The 20,057-nt window shown below is 43.3% G+C and overlaps 1 protein-coding gene across 2 annotated transcripts; it reads left to right on the top strand.

Annotated features, from left to right (window-relative positions):
* Positions 1-1,524: 1,524 nt before the first annotated feature.
* Positions 1,525-10,696, top strand: LOC134546910 (T-cell activation Rho GTPase-activating protein-like). Of its 2 annotated transcripts, none has more exons than XM_063390220.1 (10): positions 1,525-2,144; positions 2,570-2,654; positions 2,764-2,817; positions 3,396-3,462; positions 4,921-5,090; positions 6,123-6,284; positions 6,723-6,832; positions 7,530-7,725; positions 8,213-8,330; positions 8,520-10,696. In XM_063390220.1, the coding sequence occupies exons 1-10, from the start codon at positions 1,933-1,935 to the stop codon at positions 9,695-9,697; spliced, it is 2,352 nt and encodes a 783-aa protein (XP_063246290.1). In that variant the 5' UTR covers positions 1,525-1,932; the 3' UTR covers positions 9,698-10,696. The 2 variants fall into 2 exon arrangements, with proteins under 2 accessions (XP_063246290.1, XP_063246287.1); XM_063390217.1 differs by having other exon boundaries at positions 1,533-2,144; positions 4,918-5,090.
* Positions 10,697-20,057: the final 9,361 nt, after the last annotated feature.

A 20,057-nucleotide genomic window follows, 5' to 3' on the forward strand; every position in this document is an offset into this window, starting at 1 on the left:
AGCCATTATATCCCCACAACTGTTAATGGATGAGAACTAATTGGACAGAGAGTGCCAGTGGACAGTCTGGTGATGTGCTATCAATACACCACCCATTACTGTATCTTCTCCTGGGAAACTCAAAGCACAGTGCCCTGTGTACAGCCGATGCCAGAACTGTAATCTAAGCTTCTGGCCTGGCTAATCATCACCCGTAAAACTCACAATTTTCTTCACAAGTCGCACATTTTCCAGATCAAACTCTGTGTCTTAATCGTGAAACAGACTGAGCTCAGAAATACATCTCTGCAGAATGCTGGAAGTGAGGGCAAGACAGAATTGAACTGCATAGGTCCCCTCTGAGATACTTAACAGACAGGTATGTTTGGATATACATTTAATAGATGTAATGAAAAATAGATGCTTCTTGTTGAGGAATCCCACTGAAACTATCAGCAGTGGTGCTGCAGCTGCCAAGGAGCCTCAAAAGAAATTCTCAGGAAAAAGTGATGTAGGATGGCAATTTTTCTGCAAGCATGTGCAGCAGCCCATGGAATTTGGTTGGGAAATTACAAATGTCATGGGACTGATAATTTAAAAAAAATCAGTTAGAAGAGTGAGTGAAATATCAGTGGTAAATGCACAGGGCTGCAGACTAGTTCAGATTGCTGTAAGTTTCAGCCCTAAACAAGTCATCAGACCAGTGCCACTACAGGAGCATGGAAATTATGGGTCTCAGGAGGACTTAAAAGGTGACCTACAGCAACTCCTTCCACAAAAGCAGAGCAAGTCTTCATTTGCTCTTCTGGACACACCTCCATCGAACCAAAAGTGAGTTTTGCGCTTTGCATTCCTGCCAGAGTCAAACAGAGATCACCTTTCTGTTCCGCATGAAACAGGTCAGTACCACACCGGCCAGGTCTGATTACACAAAGAATGGCTTTGAGGGTGAATTCAGCAGCAGATGTAGCCATTACATGCATCTGCAAAGCGCTGTGCTAAGCCAGCCTCATCCTCCGCACATGTGAAACGGAGCATCCAGGAGAGAAGCAGCAGAAAGGCCACAGTTCCACAAGTGTGCTTTCCACCTAGATCCGCTACTGAAGAATTCCCAAACCTGACTCTCAGCCTTAACTCCTCCTTTTCAAAAGACCAGCAGACTGACATCCAGAACAAGGTTGTAATTTGCCTCTGTTAATAAATCAATAGAAATAATACAATGCATTTAAAATCAAACCTTAATGAATTTTCATAATGGCCTAGTAGAGTGAGTGCTGTATTCCTGATATGCCCAAGTTGCAGGGCAGTCAGCAACAGAATGATACAGGTCAAGCAGAGGCAGATTTTTCCTAGATTATTTTATCTGTTCAGCTGAATCAAATTTTAATATGTGCATATGAATATATCTTATTAAGATTTACTTTAAGCAAGACTTTTTAATTACATATTGTCATACATTACTAAATTAATACGTAACACCACTTCGTCTATAGATGTCCAGTACCTAGATTCTCAAGAACTACTTAGTACTGGCAAAATGTGTGTCTGTATCTGCTTGTAGACAGTAAACTGTTGCAATTAGCTTTTAAAAAATTATAAAAAAACATTTCTCTGAATCTTGTCTATTCTGCCTCCCCGTTGTTTTCACTGTTCTTAGTGTAACTTGATCTGGTGCTGTGTCTTGAAACTGCCAAATCTAATGTCTCTGAGCAGTCAAAGGACAGACTGTACCCACTGCCCTTTAATGGCAAAGAGAAGCTGCCCACACTGCAGCCCCCTCTGCACATCTCACCTCATGCTGGTGATGATAGCTGGAACCTTTACCTGGCAAGTGTCTCATCTTTTCCATCCATAACAGCTACCAGAGCTTTTTTTTTTTTTTTTTTTTTTTTTTTTAAGGGGGGGAAAACCCCAAAAAGTAACTCCTTTAAAAGGAAAGAGGAAGCCAGAAATATGGTATTGTCTCGGTCCTGCCCCATGATGCTTCTTCCTGCCTGTGAATTTCCACCTGCCCCTTCTGCATATATAAGGCAGCACACGTGGTACACACTGTTTAGTCGCCTGTCTCTGTCCAAAGGATTTGTAGCAGTGGGGAGTGATGCTGTTTCTCCTTTCCTCTGCAGTTCACGGGAGGTGAAGGAGCTCTGGTTGGACTCATTCCTTGGGTAAGTACTGCCTTTGAAAAAATCTGTGGCATCGTGGCTGAAATCAGTAGAGAGCTTCAGATGCAGCTGCACAGAGATGTACAAAAATATACATGGGGGAGAGGTGCTTCCACTGCAAAGCATAGCTCATGGACAAAGCTGACTAAGTTGCTCAGCCTCGGGTGTGCAGATTAATGACCATATGTAGCTGTCACCACTTGCTCACATTTTGCATGGATTAAAAATGGAAAGCTGCTTTTATTTTGTTTTAATCAGGAGGCAGGGCAGCAGGACTAAATGCTCTTCCAGAGAAGGGCTTTATGGTTTATTTGTGTGGGAGATCTTGCTGGTTCAGGATCATACCCACTAGATTGGTTCGCAGGGGAGAAAGTCAAGAAGGGTGCAGTTTTACAAGACTTTTTCTCCATTCCCTGTTCAACAAACAGGCAAACAAAAGGGCTGAAGGAAACCAGAGTGTCCAGAGCTCCTCCGATCAAACTCCTGATGAAAGTGTTAAGCAGCTGTAATACTGTGAGTATCTTAACTGTTTCAGCTCTGTCAACATAGCGACTTTGAAAAGCTCTGATTTCTAAACCACAGTATTCACGTACTCACACAGTGTCTTTGTTTTCTTGCCCAGTCAAAGACACTAAATGCTGGGAACATGGAGAGTCTGATTGAGTGCCAGACAGAGGTAAGCAGCCCTTACATTTTCCTGGATCCTTCTTGGTACTCGTGTGAGATACCTTAGCAAAGTAAGGGTGGCTCCTCTAGTAGCTGCCGGCTGCCTACCCTCACCCAGGAGTGGGCAGAGATCTTCAAAGGCAGCCCTGTGCCGCACTGAGCAGAGGGAACAGGGCATTGCTGTGGGTAGTCCGTGCATTCCCCTGACTCTCAGGGAGTTTTGCTCAGAGATCTTGCAGGCTTCAAAGCCATCAAGGCTCCCCAGAGGAATTTGGGAGGAATATCCGGTGCCAGGGGAGGAAACAAAAAAGGAGGCTGTGTCCGGCTATGGCTTCTCTGGATCAAAAGCGCAGTTTGAAAGAGCACAGGGTTGTGACCTGCCAGCATGACTGAGTGTCTGGCTGCAGAGTTTACCACAGACCCCTCTACCGGTCAGCAAAGCAGTGTCAGTCCTGGGCACCTCTTTAGCAGGTGTTGGGCTTGTCTGGTTATTCCCCAGAGCTTCCCCAGATTTCTGAGGAGCTGCAGCAACTTGCTGGTTGTTCTCAGTACTGTGGCAGCTCTGTAACCCTAACATGCTTTTTGCAGGCTGATGCCAAGAAATATCCCCTGTCAGTCCCAGAAGACACTGAAGATGGACTTTGCCTCTCAGATGGTGAGTTTCAAAACCAGAGGAACTTTCTTATATAATGCTTGCAAGCTGGCACTTGTGCAAAGCCACCTGAAATTGCCTGCTCCCCCTCCCATAGAGCAAGCCACAGTCCTCATCCAGGAGAGGGCTTAAGTCCTGGAGTGACACTCATTACAAATTACTTCTTTCCTACATGCTCAGTGGCAGAGGTGACAGTGCTGAGTGCCAGAGGTCTTGGATTCCTATTCCCTGGTCCTCAGAGCCACATTTCATTGTGTTCCCTGTAGCAATGTGAAGTAAATGTGTTTCTTTCTCACTCAAGCATCGCCTTTGAGGTGTGGCACTGCAAGCGTATACTGAGTACTCTACCAGCTGTTGCACACCAGAGCAAATAAACCCTCTTGGCAGCAACACCAGCTGCTGGTGTTTTTTTCTCACCATGCAAAACCTCAGCATGTGTAAACAACCCAGAGCAGACCATTAATGGGGCAGGGTCAGATTTGGATCACCATATCGGACCAGTTTTCAGGAGTATCAGAAGCTAATATTTTATATTACACTATGAGTTAGGTGACTTTCTCAAAAGTTTTTAACCTCTACCTATCAAGAGCTTATGCTAAGTCACAAAGAGAGGTCCAGGGAATTTCTCATGTGGGTAAGACAACTTCATTTTGGAGCAGAAGGCGTGACATTTATTGCAAATTTGCAGAAGGCAAATTCTTTAGAGCGCTTTCTCACAAAAGGTTCCTTCTCTCACTGTTTGTGAAAGAGGAAAAAAAGGCACACCCCACCCCAATACAACTATAATCTTTAAATTTCTGACCCTCCTCCTTATGAAGCAGATAAAAAACCCATGCTAAGAGATTTCTAACCCTGAAGCCAGTGAGTGCCTAGTCTGATGCTCCCATCCTCTGGAGCAAGTATCACGTTCCACTGGCTGGGGGGCGAGCACTAGCTCTAGGAGCATTGTCATTAGAGCTGGCTCCAGGGCTGGCGGAGCTGGAGCCGTATGTTTTGATTTCAGGCTGGGAAAGAGGTAGAAAAGTAGGAGTCCCTACTTCTACTCTTCCCCTAAGGCTGGGGCACAATCAGACCATGTTGTGAAAACTGTCATTGCCAGCTGCCCAAGTGGTGTATCTGCCTCTGAATTATGAGAGAAACTACTGCAATATCAAAAATCTCTATAAACATTATTTCCATGCCTTGTATGTTCCCACTCTCTAAGAAGAAACAGTGACTAGAATGTAAAAAAACACCCAACCCAAAACAGGAAAGGTGGTGGCCTTAGGGGGATGGCCACAGTTTTATGGTTTAGGCAGTTGTTTCCCTAGTAACCACTTTGTTGTCTCTCAGTTTCTCCTGGTTTGGTTTGAACTGTTTCAACATACATCTCTGCATTGCACACAGATGAAAGAACACATAGTACTCTATTTTATTTTATTTTTTTTATTTTAAATCGATCTTTTGTTTTACTTGCAGCAGATGGAACAAAGAAAAGAAAGAAGGTGATATCGCAGTCATTTACTCTGAGACGAAGCCTTACCAAAAGAAATTCCTCAGGACAACTAGACTTGGGGGCCAAAATCACTCTGTTTGGCCATCCTCTCTCACTTATCTGTGGGGAAGATGATACACTGCCCCAGCCCATCCAGGTAAGGAGCTACTGTTATAGTGGAACTGTTTACAAAGAACTGGAGAGTCAGGACAAGGGGCAAATGGCTTCAAACTGACAGAGAGCAGGGTTAGATTGGACACTGGGAAGAAATTCTTGGCTGTGAGGGTAATGAGGTCATACAGAGAAGCTGTGGCTGCCCCATCCCTAGAAGTGTTCCAGGTCAGGTTGGATGGGACTTGGAGCAACTAGGTCTAGTGGAAGGTGTCCCTGCCTATTGCAGGGGGTTGGAATGAGATTATCTTTGAGGTCCCTTTCAGCCCAAACCATTCTATGATCCTGTAATACCTCTGACTTCAGTGTGAGGCAGGATACCCAGTACTTCTGCATCAACCAGGAGATGATTTTGGTGTTTCCCCTACACACACACCACTTATAAGCTCAGGGCTCATCCCAGATGTAGAAAGAGTCAGGTCTGAGGGTTTTGTCCAGCTCACCCAACTTTCACTGGAAGTAACTTGGAGTGTAGAGAACACAGGACCAGGACTGGAAGATCTGCTTCTTCATATAAGCATCTCTGATTTTAAAGAAGTAATTTAAATAAATCTTTCAGCAGCATAAACTTCCAAGGATTTCTGTATTTCCACAAAGAGGAAGTGTTCAGCTATGGGCTGCCAAAAAATACCTAAACAATAACTTCTGGATAAAAATGATCTTGTAACAGTTTTTCCACTGAATTTGCTTTCCCAAGAGACACTCATTTGTCTCTACTAAGTAGTATTTTCCTGGCTTGCAGGAGAGGGGATGTGAACTAAGATTTAAGTAATCCCTTGCTTCCTTCTGGAAGTAAGCAAGGATGACTCCACTGAAGTTAGTGGAATTCATCAGTTCAAAAAACAAGGTGGATTAGGGGAAAATCAAGACTACTTGGAGCAAGAACAAGATACTGAACTAATCAGATTACAGTGTACCTCCAGACAATTTTTCTTCTATTTCTAAAGAAATGCTCACCTGCTAACTTCCTTCATCCAAGTAACTGTTCTTCCCTCCCTGTCTGATTTTTTTCCTGCAGGATCTCCTAACCATACTGTATATGAAAGGACCTTCTACTGAAGGGATATTTAGAAAAGCTGCCAATGAGAAAGCACGAAAGGAGTTGAAGGAGGACCTAAACAAAGGCGGGAATGTTGATCTGAAAAGCAAATCTGTGCACCTGCTGGCAGTGGTTTTAAAGGTGAGTAACTCTGAGCTACACTGGTGGGAGAACATTGCTAATACGCACAGACCCAGCTCCGAGCTGACCTAACTGTGACGCTTAGCTAAAGCCAGAACAAAGCCAGACTGAATTCTTCAAGCTTAGGAAAGTTTGGCCTTTTCCACCTGATTGTCAGTCCTACTTGTTGGGCTGCTGATTTCCTGAGGAAACTCACTTTGTCCTCTTGCTCAGCATCCTCCCAAGGAGGAATAGTGAGATTTCTGTGTGAAGGAAAAGCAGCTGAAAGCTGGATCCTGTTACTACACAAGTGCAAGTGCACTTGTGCATTGCACTGCTCTGTCAGTGCTGACGGTCAGGTAGCTCAAGTCAACCTGCCTCCTAGAGGGCCCAGGTGACAGTAACACTCTGTGCTCAGGGGTAGTGTCAAAGCTTCATCTAAATCTCTTGGCCTTGCAGGACTTTCTCCGAAATATTCCCTCCAAACTCCTCTCAGCTGACCTCTATGAGAAATGGATGCAAGCTCTAGAGAAGCCAAGCAAACAAGAAAAAATTGAAGAATTGAAAGAGTAAGTTTTTCAACCAGGAAATTTTGCAACCAATGCCAATGTAATGCCAATGTCAATGTAATGGAGCACCTGGTAGAAGCCAACATCTCTTGAAATCAAGAGTCTCGTTTAAAAGCCTGTCATTTATATCAGCTTGCTATTGCTCCATGGGGTTTGGTTTAGAGGTCTCCAGCAGCAGCACTTCCTGAAGTCACTTCAGATTGCTTTATGAAACCACCAAAGCAGGAAGAGGGCAGAGGCTGCAGTGCCTCAGCTAACACGGTCACAGTGCTGGGGGACAGGCACTGACACGGAGCCTTCACATCTGCTGGGGGTGGAGTCGGGCACATGGAGACCACCACCGTGTTTTGCTCTCAGGAACAGCAGGTGTGGGGCTGACTGAGAGTGCTTTGAAAGCCCCACAGCACAACCACAGGTGTTGGGAAACCTCCAGTGACATCTTCTGATGTCATCCCAGCTATTCCAAGGCGTGGGCTTCTGCAATGCCACCTTTCAGTCAAGACCTTGTCATTCAAGGTCTCATAATTAACCACACACTCAGCTGCAGATGGGGATTTCTGAAAGACACAGAGAGCACACACGTGCCCCTTTCTGGAGGAAGTGGTGTTGCTCTAAGTTTAATTGAGACTTGCTCAAATCAAGAAGCAGAGGCCACTGCACCATTGATTAATGTCACATTTTGTTTGTGCTCACGCAGGGTGGCTGACAAGCTGCCGAGACCAAACCTCGTCCTGCTCAAGCTCTTGCTGTCTCTGCTCCACCACATCAGCCAAAATGCCGAGACCAGCAGGATGGACTCCAGCAACCTGGCCATCTGCATTGGCCCAAATATGCTGAGCCCAGGGACGGACAGCGCGCTCCCGCTGGAAGTGCAGAAGGAGATGAATGACAAGGTGAACCCACCAAGCAGCCTCTCCCTCTGGGGCAATTTAGAGCCATCCACAGGGATCCCACTGCCATTGCAGCAGCTGAACAGAACAGCACCCCTGGATATTGGGGGTACCCCTCAGCTCAGGTGTCCCTCAGCCTGTGATGGGATGGGCCCCTCCTCTCGCCTCCTGTGAGCAAAAGCAGCAGCTGCCCTGCAGCCCCTGAAGTCACAGCTCCCGCAGACTTTGCATGTGGAGGGCAGGGGGCACCCCTGAGCCCTCAGGCAGTGAGGCCAAAGCTGTGGCTGATGGTGTTTTGTCTGTATTGGGGCAGATCCATTTGTCTGCAGCATCAGGCCTTATCCCCCATGGTGGACTCACCTTTGGACTTGAAGGCAGGATTTTGGCAGAAGCCACCCAGCTCTGTGCTGTCCTTCCTACAAAGACAGCAGGCAGGGTCAGGACAATCTTCCATACGTCTTGACTGAAATGGGCTGTTTTCTGTGTGCAGGTGACAGTGTTGGTGGAGTTCCTCATAAACAACTGCTCGGAAATATTTGAGGAGGACATTGCCTTCCCTGCCTGTGCTTTGGCTGAGGAGTCACCAGAGCACACAGACAGCTCCACAGGTATGAGAATGGACTGGGGATGTCACTGACTGGGGTTGCTGGGCCAAATCATTGCATTTGATATGTGACTATATCTGTGGAAACACAGAGGGTTCAAGATTTTTGAAGCTCTCTTCTGAACTCTTTCTGTGTAGTTCTCTTTCATCCTCAGCTGATCTGTGAAAACTAATGTCTGCTTTCTCCCCACAGAACAACTCTGTGCAGCTCATCAGAATGACTCTGCCTATGACAGCCCAGATCCTGAAGTGGAAGGCAGCCCCTGTACCTCTGAGAGGGAGCAAGCCAAAGGGAGAAGTACTACTGTGAGCAGAAAATATCCAACAAATATCTCTGCCCCTGCACTGACTTATTTCAGAAATGACATCAGCACAATGGACAGGAGGTACTCAGAGTCAGACCTGTCCTTCCAGAACCGCCTTGATGACACAATAAGAAAACAAAGGCTAAACAAAAGTGAGGACAATTTTCCAGTTGAGCAGAAACAGCTATGGATGGGGGCACTGGAGGAACGTCTGGCAGGCTTACCTTCACAATTATCAACTGACTCTCTACCCAAAACATCCTCCAGTTGCTCCCTGGAGAGCTCTGATGGCTCAGTTTTCACCAGCTCCCCAGTAATTTCACCCTCTAGTCCCAAAAAAACCTTTCTAATTAGGCCTCAGTCCTTTTCTACCAAGGCCACCAAAGACTGCAGCACACCTAGCAGAGAGATCAAAAAACATTCCATGTCATTCTCTTTTGCAAACCGCAGGAAAACACTAATAAAAACCCAGAGTTGGGGGCCTGGAAAACCCATGTTTTTTCAGAGAGACAGTTTCACAAAGAAAGAAGATCAATTCTCCTGCAGAATTGTGCAGGAGGACAGCTGTAATGATGACAAATTATTGCCTGTGGAGTATCAGCAAAGGCCCCGTCTCAGGTCAGTTGATGAAGTGTTCAGAGAGGTAGACCAGAAAAACCCTGGAAGACCACCCTCTTATGAAGAGGCTGTTAAAAACTGCCTGGCCACTAAAGTTCCCTCCCAAAATCTCACAGTTCAAACTCTGAGATTAGCGGTGTCAAACCAGGATGTTTTGCTGCCTCATCCATACAGCCACGGTGCACAGGACACAGCATATATGGATCTGAGGGATCTACGCAGTGCCAGAGTTTCTGCAACAAAGGATTCTGACATGGAAACCAAAACTTTCAGCATCACTGTAGGAGTAAACTCCCGTGTGAATTTACCCGTGACCCCAGGAGTCTACCGGATGAGAGCCATGTCTGAGTCCTGTCAAAAGAACAAACTTGAGTATGTGGCTCGGAGGTGCAGCCAGCCAGTTTTTGAGGTTGAGCAGATCCAGTATGCTAAGGAGTCCTACGTTTAAAAAGCCTGTTCTTCCTCTTTACACTGTACAAAGTAAATATTGTAAAAATAGACATCTTGCTGATCATTTGTAGGATTTTACTTTCAAGAGACAAAGAATAAGCTAGCTCTGCATGAACTTTTTTTTTTCTGAAGTGTCGGTCAGCTTGACACTTCTTTTCATCATAAGAGTTGTTGCTTCTAAGACCTGTGTATCATTATGTAAAAATGTAAGTTTGGGTGCTGTACATAAGCTGTTGTGTGGGAAGAGTAGTTAGCAGATTATAAACACTGTTGTATGTGTTTTCCTGAAATGACAATTAAAAGGTTGGCAGGTCCAAAACCTGTCTCACCTTTTTGTTTTCTGTATGGCCACAGACCATGTACCATTTTTCATGTGTGTATCTGTGCCAGGCTGATGTAGTGCTGTGCTGATTTTCTGCATTAAATGTGGGCTGGCAGTTACCCTAATGGGGGAAGAGCTGTTCTGTCACCTAGGCCACTTCATCATTCTTCCATAAACCCCTGTACCTGCAGCCATTCCATCTTCCTGCTTGCTGGTGATAAGAATGATCTGACCACTAAGCAGCATTAGTGTTGTACACTGAGCCTGGGGTTAGAGCCCAATGAGGTCATTATGGGAATGTATGAAGTAACTCTCATGTGTCCTGAGGTGCTTTTAGACTAAATAAACTGGACAGGTGAAGAAAGGAAAAGCTTAAAGCAAGAAGGGAAAAGCAAGAAAGGAAAAGCAAGAAAGGAAAAGCAAGCAAGAAAGAAAAAACAAACAAAAACTCCTACAAGGAAATAGTCTCGATTCCAGCTCTAAATATTTAAAGCTCATTGGAAAAAAAAAAAAAAAAAGACAAAAAATAAAATCTTAGGTGATGTCCTTCTAAACTTGTAAAAATGACTGGAAGTGCAATGTGCTTTTGTTGCTCAGCATAAAGTTAATCCAGGAGCAGGGAGATGTTTTTCCCCATTTTAACTTCACTACAATAAAACATTTTTTCTGCACGAATGCTTAAGTGTCCATTGTCTGATTTTAAAATATACAGGCCCTACATGTACTGTACCTACTTTTATACTATTCTACAGGTACTGCAGATCTGATTAAATGATGTAACATAGGTGAGTAGCAGGAAGCAAAGTAAATGACTAGCAATATCACTGCTATTGTTGTAAGAGGCTCCAGGCTGCAAATCCCTTCAGCCTTTTGCTTAGAACTAGATCTTTAACTTCTTGTAACATTAAAGCAAAAACTTGTACTACCATGTAACAGCTTTGCTAACAGGTAAGCTGCAAAGAGGTGATGTTGCTCCAAAAGCACACCATCTTCTCAGGAATTATGTTTTCCAGGTGAAGGTGTTCCCAGGACACAGAGAAAAGGGAAGGTGGGTGCCTGACCTGACTGAAGAAATTATGAGAAGGACCACATTGGTAGGTTGCAACTAGAGAAAACATCACTTCTCTCAGCCACCAGAACAGTGGCACTCTGTTTCCAAGCAAGCTGAATGAGAGGGCTCTGATGCAAAAGGTGTTTACCTTTTTCTAGAATCTGCATCTTACGGGTCACAGAACCAGTGAGGCTTGAGATCCTCCTGTCCAACCCCACTACCCAAGCAGGGTCAGATGAAACACATTGACAAAGATTGTGTCCAATTTTTGAATATTTCCACAGATGGAGGCTCTGCAACATCTCTGGGCAATCTATTCAGAAGCCACAAATCAGAAAACACAAATCTTGAAATGTAATTAAAAGCCAATACAGCTCCTTCTTTGTTAAGTGACTCATTCTTTTTTGACTGTGAAAATACTAAGTCTCCCAAGAAGATTCCCGCTCTGTAACCACGCTAGAAAACTCAGGGTGAATAAGCATGGTCACTTCACCAGAGAGGAGTAAAGTCTCTCTTAAGGTCTAAGGTGTCCTAAGGCATATACAATGCTTTAGGATATGACAATCCTACTCAGAAAGCTTACCTGGGCTTAAATATTCAGTATAGAGAGTCTAAATCTTCCAGCTCCTGGATCAGAAAGACCATTTGGAAAAGATCACTTTCAATTTGTGGAGAAAAAGGAAGAGAGAGAAGCTGTACAAATTGCTAACACAAAAGAGCTAAGGTGAAGGAGTTGTATAGAAGAGTGGCCTAGCCCCCTTCATCCTGCTCTTGCATTTCTTCAAGTCCAGGGAACGCCATGATTGAAGAAAATCCGAATGCAAACAGACCCCAAAAGCTATTTGCCACCTCACTGAGATAGCTTTTGACTTCCTTCATTCCTTCAGACTTGACTGTTTAGTCAGCATTATTTTCATGTCATATCTCTCCACAGAAGTGATTTTTCTTCTATACAGGCAGATAAGAGACCTCAAAGGACTAGAATGACACAGGAAGTAGAGAACTTTGCTTTAGCACTTATCTGTCTTTGGCTCAGAAAACCATTTCATCATGCTATCAGTTCACCCTACCGCATTCTAGGATCCAGACCAACTATCGTGGACTCCAAGAGTAAGGCCCTTTAACTCCTATATCCAACACATGGATTATGTGTTTTACAAGTGCTGTGCCAAAGCTGCCTTTGACTCCTCAGTACAAAGATCAAACACCCATTTACAACTGGCTCAACTGGAGACAGATTTTGGTAGAAGAGTTGAATGATGACAGTCAGCCTCCCACTCTCCACAAGTTTCTCCATCATCAATATTGCACCACTTCCCTCACACATGAAATTTTCTAGTTAAATTTCATGAAGACACTCCAAACATGAGTTTGAAGGTAGAACTGGAAGAGGGAAAAAAGCAATATTAAAGTGGAAAATCCAAGCCTATTGCCTTGTAAAGCAATGCTGGAATTAAGGCTAGTGATGCAGCTTGAAATCAATTCCTTATGTTTGCATCCTGCTGTTGTCCTTAAACACATGGTTCACTCTGTTCTTCTGCACAGGACACACCTGCACCAGTAAAGAAAAAAGGTTGTGCAGCAAAGGAGAAAATTTTAATTCTGGCATCCCCCAGTACAGTTTGCCAGCAGGCATCCAGGTTTTGGACATATGGCTATGTCACTTTTGCTAGGATTTGAAAGAACAAACAGAAGAACAGAGGAGTTTCTCATGGAGTACCTCCTTCTTTAACCCTGTTGTGCACCAGAAGTTGCAAACTTGTTCCCTGTCACTTGAATTAGGATGGCAACTTAAAGAAAAGGGATGATGGCATCAACTCTATGTCCAAACATTAGTGAAGATTGAGAGAAACATTATGCTTGCTGGTTTCACAAACATTCAGACTGCAGGCATGCTAACACTCAGGTGCAGACTGCCGATGTAGACGCATACATTTATTTATCTGCATGCAAGGCTTATATGTATGTAAGCCTGTGCCTCATCTTCTACACATTCTGCAGAAAATGAGGCATGGGCTCTCTGTGTCTCATTTCTCTGGATTCCTGGGACTGAATTGAGTGCAAGTAAATCACAGTTGTCTGAAAGAAGGTGTCCCTTCAAGTCATTTGGATATCTTAGGATCATAGGAATTTCCTAAAGCATCAAAAGTGGATATAATTCCATATATTTAAGTTATAAAATTCTTTTCCAAAGTCTTCTCTGACTGTGATGTAAGCTTAGACTCCCATCTCACACATACGTGATACATTTAGATACCTTGAATGTAGGTCTCTATAATCTAGGACTGGCATTTTTACTGTCACCAGAGAAACATTAACACTTGGATTTTAGGCACCATCTAAGCCTTCAAAAGAAGCCTCCTTGAGCAGGTATAGGCTCTCATGCTTGCTCCCCTCCAGAGTTTGGTGCTTTCTGCTCCATCCCACCATAGATAACTCAGACCTTTATCTTTTCCATCCCTGACCCCTTATCTCTGCCTCATTTTCACTCCTTCTCCATTCCCAGCCTCCATTCCTGACCTCACCCAGCTATTTCTCTTTTAACTGAACAAGCCCCAACCCTTGACTTGCTCTCCAAGTCCAAATTTCATTTCTTCTCCATCCCTAGACCCACTTCTCTCAGTCAGCCAGTTACAGTTTTCCCCTTCCAATTCTTCCACATTTTCCCGTCTTATCTGCACTGGTTGTTACTACAATAAGCCCCATCAAAACTCATCTAGTCTCAACCCCACCTACCTGCTCTGCCCTGTTTTAGTCTCTGTAAATACAGAGAATCAGAATGAGAGAAGGAAACTGCCACCAAGCTACAAGAAAAAAAATACAGAATTCATAAAGTCTGGTGATTACCTCAATTCACAGCTGTAACCATGGAAAGCTGCAGGATGAACCTTCCATGGACAGAGGTCCTTGAATTTTTGGGATTTCAGCAAGCAGTCTGCACATCTCTTGTTGTGTGGAAATATGGGCTGTCAGCTATGATGGAAGGACATTGGGAGCTAGGTGAAGGTGAAATAATGAGTCAAAATAAGCCATTGCCCCTGTGTCTCATGAAAGCAATGCACAAACCATGATGTAAGGGATATTTTCAGTAATTTGCTTATGCTCTCTGAGAACAAGGCAGTGTCAGTAAATTTTTTGCTGCCTCTGCAAGCAAGGTCTTGGGGGAGAAGCCTCCTCACCTGTATGACCTCTTCTCAAAGCTATTATCTGAAGGGCACTTATTTCTGGGAACTGTGAAAACTAAAGAGATGATGAATTCACACCTGAGGAAGAACAACTTCTAGCCACTTAGCAATGATACACAAGAGAATTGTTACTGACATGGTCACTTTCGGTGATAGCTGCCCCAACATAACCCAAGAAAGTCCTTCACTGAACACAGTCACAGAACAGAACCACTGCTCTACATTAGATCTTTCTTCTCCATCTTCTTCCCATGATTGCTACTTGTGTACCCCAGGAACAAGAAGCAACACTTATGTAATGTTTGCTGGTACAAACCCATGGCAAAAATATGAGTGAACAGAATTACACCATCCTTGTTGCCCACACTTTGTATTTCATATTTACCTCTTTACAACATGACAGCTGGCTTTTCCTTTTGTGTGTGTGCATTTGGATGTTCAGAGTTCCTCATGCAGTATCCACTTCGATGAAATAGGACCTGTAATCTTCTCCTTTGGACATCGTGTAACTGGATGACAAGGCTGCATACCCTGCATTGATAGGTAGTATTAGGGAAGATAGAATATCCTGTTGTCACCCAGAACTCTGTTGCTTTTGAGACTGAATTACTCTGTAGGATGTGACTGTGGTCCACAATTCTGACACTTATAATAAAGCCAAGAACTTTGAAGGTGTTTTTTTGGTTGTTGTTTTGTGTTTTTGTTTGTTTGTTTGTTTTGGTTTTGTTGTTGTTTTTGTTTGTTTGTGGGTGTTTTTGGTAGTAGAATTGTATCTCTTCAGCCTTTTGCTTAGAATTAGATCTCTGATTTCTTGTAACACTAAAGCCAAAACAGATAGTTTGGGGGTCCTGCTTGGGTTATATATACTTCAACGTTAAAAAGCTAATACTGATGTTAAAAGCTAATAGCAAAATTAATGCTTCATAGCTCAGTTCCACATCGTAGGGAGTTCCACACAGACAATTTATAATGGTAATGGTAATGGTTCCTCTTGTAATATTGCTATCAAATGTCTCCAATTACAGCATGAAGTATCACAGCTGATAAAAACCCCATCTGCGTTGTTTTCTATCTGGGAATAGGAGTTCTTATTTCTGTACAGACTGTTCTGGTTTTGGTGCTGATACTTCACAGGAGACCAGGTGGTTTGCTGCAGCACCACACCAGGTTATTCCCAGGTTGACTCATTTCTTGTTCATAAATTGCAAGTGACAATTTCAGCTTCCCATCGTACCCAGGTAGGTCTCTTAACTTGAGAAGAGAATATCACTTTTTACTGAAGTCACTTGGCTATCACAGGGGTGAACTCTGAACAAATAAGAATATGATGCTAAAGGGGACAATTTCTGACTACAGGAAAAGGAAACCTACCTTGGGTAGGCATTCTGGTTACATTTTTCTCTGAATTTTGTTAGCAGTCAGTCCTTATCACATGTGTCATCAGAACAGAGTGAAAACTTCAGAGGATCTTCTGAAAGCTAAAAATTCAGAAGAGAGAGCAATTTTTTAACAAAAAGTCTGACAAAGATAGAGAGAAAGATCCACAGGAAAGGGCAACCACTGTTGGAGAAGTGATATAATCCTCATATGGACAGCCGAGTATCACATACGTAGCTGTCTCCAAGTCTCTGTGAATGCTATGTAAAAAATTGTTTTTTCTGCCTCTGTTATTAAGAAATGCTAATTATCTCATATTTTTTCTTCTATAAATATATCACTTCTATTGTTTTAATCAGTCTTTATAGTAGTAAGTTAGCCGAGACTCCATTTTTTTCATGCGGGAAAGCCAGTGCTTTATTCACATCACTTATTTTATACAGTTTTCACAGACCTCGTGTTCATCACCTATTGGCTGGTAGTTTTCTTATCACTTCATTTTTTGGTCAGAAGGTGATTTGTGTGTATGTGCTAAGATTCAGGGTGTTTACATTTTTCCTTTATGGGTTCTCGTGGAACAGATCTTACTGTTTACGCAGATGCACTTATTTTTCAACCCAAGAATAGGTTGTTGTGTTAACAGACCTTTCATACCAAGATTGTTTTTTCACGAGAACTTGCAAATTGCTTAACTATACTTTGAAGAGATGACAGGCTAGCTATTAATTCAATAGAGCAGGCCTGATTTTATGAGGTCAAGTCTTTAACATTCACTGTGATAAATACAAATTTAAATCTCACTTCTGAGTGAAACCTATTCCAAGTTCTACCTGTTCTTCTACAAAGGGAGAGAAAACTCTTTCTAACCTGAGGTTTCAGCACATAAGTCTGAACAAGCGGTTGAAAAGTTCTAGACACAGCTGACTCTGTTGAGCTCTGCTTCCTCTGCTAGGTAATAATATGAAAAGGTTTCTATGAAGAGTTTCACACTTTCTAAACAAAACACGCTCTTCAGCCAACAAGTCTATTTACAGAACTGATCCAACGGCTGCTCAAAACTCTTCCTTCTTACAACCCACAAACCTCCCACCAACTTCCTCAACAAATGCAAGAGTTCGTATTCAAACCCTGCACCTTCAGTATCCCACAGGTTATGCTGAAAATTATAAAACTGTATTGAAAAAAAAGAAAAATTAAAGCCAAAGCCAAGCAGTTTCCAAGTCAGATGATCAAAGAATATGCTCTTACAACACAGATTAAGGATTCTTCTGTTCTTCCACGTGCTTGCTACACAGTCTTGGGCCATGCAATTCTTTCCCCATCATGAAGATTTAGCATGTGCACCTGTGCAGCTGTGCCTGTGATTCACCTACCAGATTTCTTCAGCACAACTGGTGACCAGGTGAGAAAGCAACCACAGTATCATTCAACAACTCCGCAGAGCTGTACTCTGAGGAGTACCCAATGTCACACAATACAGTACAGAGATACACACCCATCTTGTGAGATACAGACACCATATGATATAGCATTTGAGAAGTCCTTGGGTGTGAGAAAGAGCACAGCAGCCACTAGCTCTTCATAGGTCATCAGGGAGGATGATCTTGAGATAAAGACCAGAGACTTGAAGTCAGGGTGTTCCACATGGGGTCTGCTTTTTCCAAAAGGCCTCCTACCTGGCACAGTTTTTGGACTGTGCAGTTTATCTCAAATAAAGCACGGGTCATACTGATCTGCCTCCTAGAGATGTGGTAAAGGGAAATTTATATCAAGATGGACAAACACTAAGACTACAGTGAAGGAGCAACAGAAGCAAGATTTGTCTTGTTTCTTACTCTGTAAGTTTAGTGCAGTTGAACAACTGCCCTCAATACAGGGAAATGCAAAATAAGGCAGAGCTTCCTGGGGCAAAAAGATGGAGTGGGAGAGCCCTGTTCAAGGCAGGGAGAGGTAAGAAGGGGCTGGAGCAGGACAGCAGCACACAGTCTATTTGAGCTTAAATAGGAAGGTCACCAACAACTGATTTTCCATTTGGCAGTGTAATGAATGATAGTTTAATATTCAGTGTGCTCCACTCTCTAAGGTGCTTTATCGCCCCTTCACAACATTTTCTAGTCACTCTATCTGAAAGCACGTGGTGGCAAAAGGCAAGAATGCAGCCCCAAGAGCAGGCTTGTACCACTGAAAAACAAAGCTTGTGGGGAACATGGAGGAAAGGCAACCTAGGGAAAATGGCACTGAGAGTCAGAGGTGAAGTGATGGAGGGAAACAGCATTGTAAATTTTCCTGGAAACCATGATTAATAAGTTCTGTTTTTTCATTAGTGCTGGAGAAATTAAGGTCTTGAGAACTGAAAGTTTCTAGTCCCGCCCAATCCCACAGACTCAAAACCAGAGCCAAGAGGAAACAGTACTGCTACATAGAAAAGGGAAGTTTAATAACTTGGGTTGAAGATATGAGTAATAGGATCTCCATTTTTTTCTATTAATGCTTATATATAATTATTAGCAACCCCTATTAAAAAATATTGATATCACCAGCAGAACTCAAGTTTAGCTCTGGTATTTATTTTTCGTTCTTTGTCTCTCATCTCTCAAAACTCCCAGGTTGGCACATTATATTTTTTAAAGTTGAGTATCTCCCTGTTAGGACCAGGCCTGTTTATCTCTGATGCACTGAACCCAGAACCCATGAACAGCACAAAGACACCATCTGCGGCCTGGCAGACACTAGTGATACAACACTGACACAGTATTTGCTAATTCTCTCTGACCACCTCACTGCAGCAAGTTGAAAATGGTTTCAGGACACTTCTATTAATTTTTCTCTCAGCATCAGGACAAATAGTACATCTACACTTCACTTGGGCTCTGATATTTTCATCTTTGCAGTCACACTGATGGCTCTCCACATCTGTGCTTTTTGTATTTCCATCGCACATCTCAGGGCATTGATTAGCAGTGGCATGATGATTTCTGGGGTTTCCAAGGCTATTTCAAGCATCTCCATCTCTGGAGATTTTCAAAAGCTGGCAGGAGAAGGCCCTGATCAATCTGACCTATCTTTGAATTTGTCCTGGCTTAGGCCAGAGTGTTACACTAGACACCTCCAGAGTCCTTTTCAGTGTACATTGCTCTGTGATTCTTTGATGTCTACTTGAAAGCAAAGGCATTTTGGCCTCAAATAGAGTTACTTTCAAGACTGGAAAATCCACATCTTTAACTGCAGGATCAAGGGGGTAAGAATCACAGGTTACAATTCCATCTTAGGACCATGGAGAAACAAGTCTAACCCAAATTCCATATAATTACACAGTTTTACACCAGGGAAGCATTCCTGTGATTCTATAAGCAGCCATGGTCCTCCTCCAGACAGAAGACAATGCTCTAGCAAGGCAATATGCCCCTCTCTGTCCTTTTTGACAATTAAGCATTGCCTAGATCCATAAACCTCCTTCCTTTCTTAATTATGAAAGGCTGCAGAAAGTTAAGATGGTAGAAACTGGACTCATCTAGTCTGCTCAGCATACTATTGTATAATTCACTGTGGCACAAGGTCTCTCAATCCAGCAACATCCAAGCTAGGGCCTCAGAAAGATCGAGGCTCAGCACTGTAGATCCTTTATATTGTATTTCAAGGTGTCATTCACTAGTTACAGATGCATCCCAAGTGCTGCAGGGAATAGTGGGTGTACATCTGTTACTACACACTGACACCTTCACATTTGCTTTGCTGTCATTAAACTTGTTTCACACACACAAAAAAAAAGAAAGCCAAGGGCATGCCATAAGGTATGGTACAATGCCAGGAAATTCTCATGAAAACAAACAAGAAAACAAGTATGTTCAAGGCCTTTTAACAGACTCACAGGAAACCTGGAAGGAGGTAAAGCCCTCACTCTGCAGCTTTCAAGCCAGCTGAAGGCACTTCAAAAGACCTTTCTTAGCTGCCATGTGGCAGATGGGCTGATTCACTCCTTACTAATTACAGGCACTACCTCTGGCACTGTGATTGCGCAGGTCCACGAAAATCCTCCAAAGATTGTGTCAAAAAAGCCATTGCTACTCTAAGATCCAGAAAGCAACTAATGGCAGGAAGCTGATTACAATCAATGTGGTTTTGGATCCTGCTCCACTCAGTCTTGTGATGACACAAAGTGTTCTAGAACTCACAGAACAACAAACTCACCCACCTCCCCCCCCCCCCCCCCCGAAAACCCCCAAAACAAACAAACCCCACAAAAACTAACAAAACCAAACAAACAAACAACTCCCCAACAAAACAAACAAGTCAAAAAACCAGCATAAATGGGGGCAAGGGATAAAAGATAAAAGATGTCTTTTTTTCTGGGCATGGCTTTGTCACTTATAAACCTGCAGAGACCTTTGCACTGAACTGGTAACTCAGTTTTCACAGAGATAAA

This window comes from Prinia subflava, chromosome 2, assembly GCF_021018805.1.
Source record: "Prinia subflava isolate CZ2003 ecotype Zambia chromosome 2, Cam_Psub_1.2, whole genome shotgun sequence".
Taxonomy (NCBI): domain Eukaryota; kingdom Metazoa; phylum Chordata; class Aves; order Passeriformes; family Cisticolidae; genus Prinia; species Prinia subflava.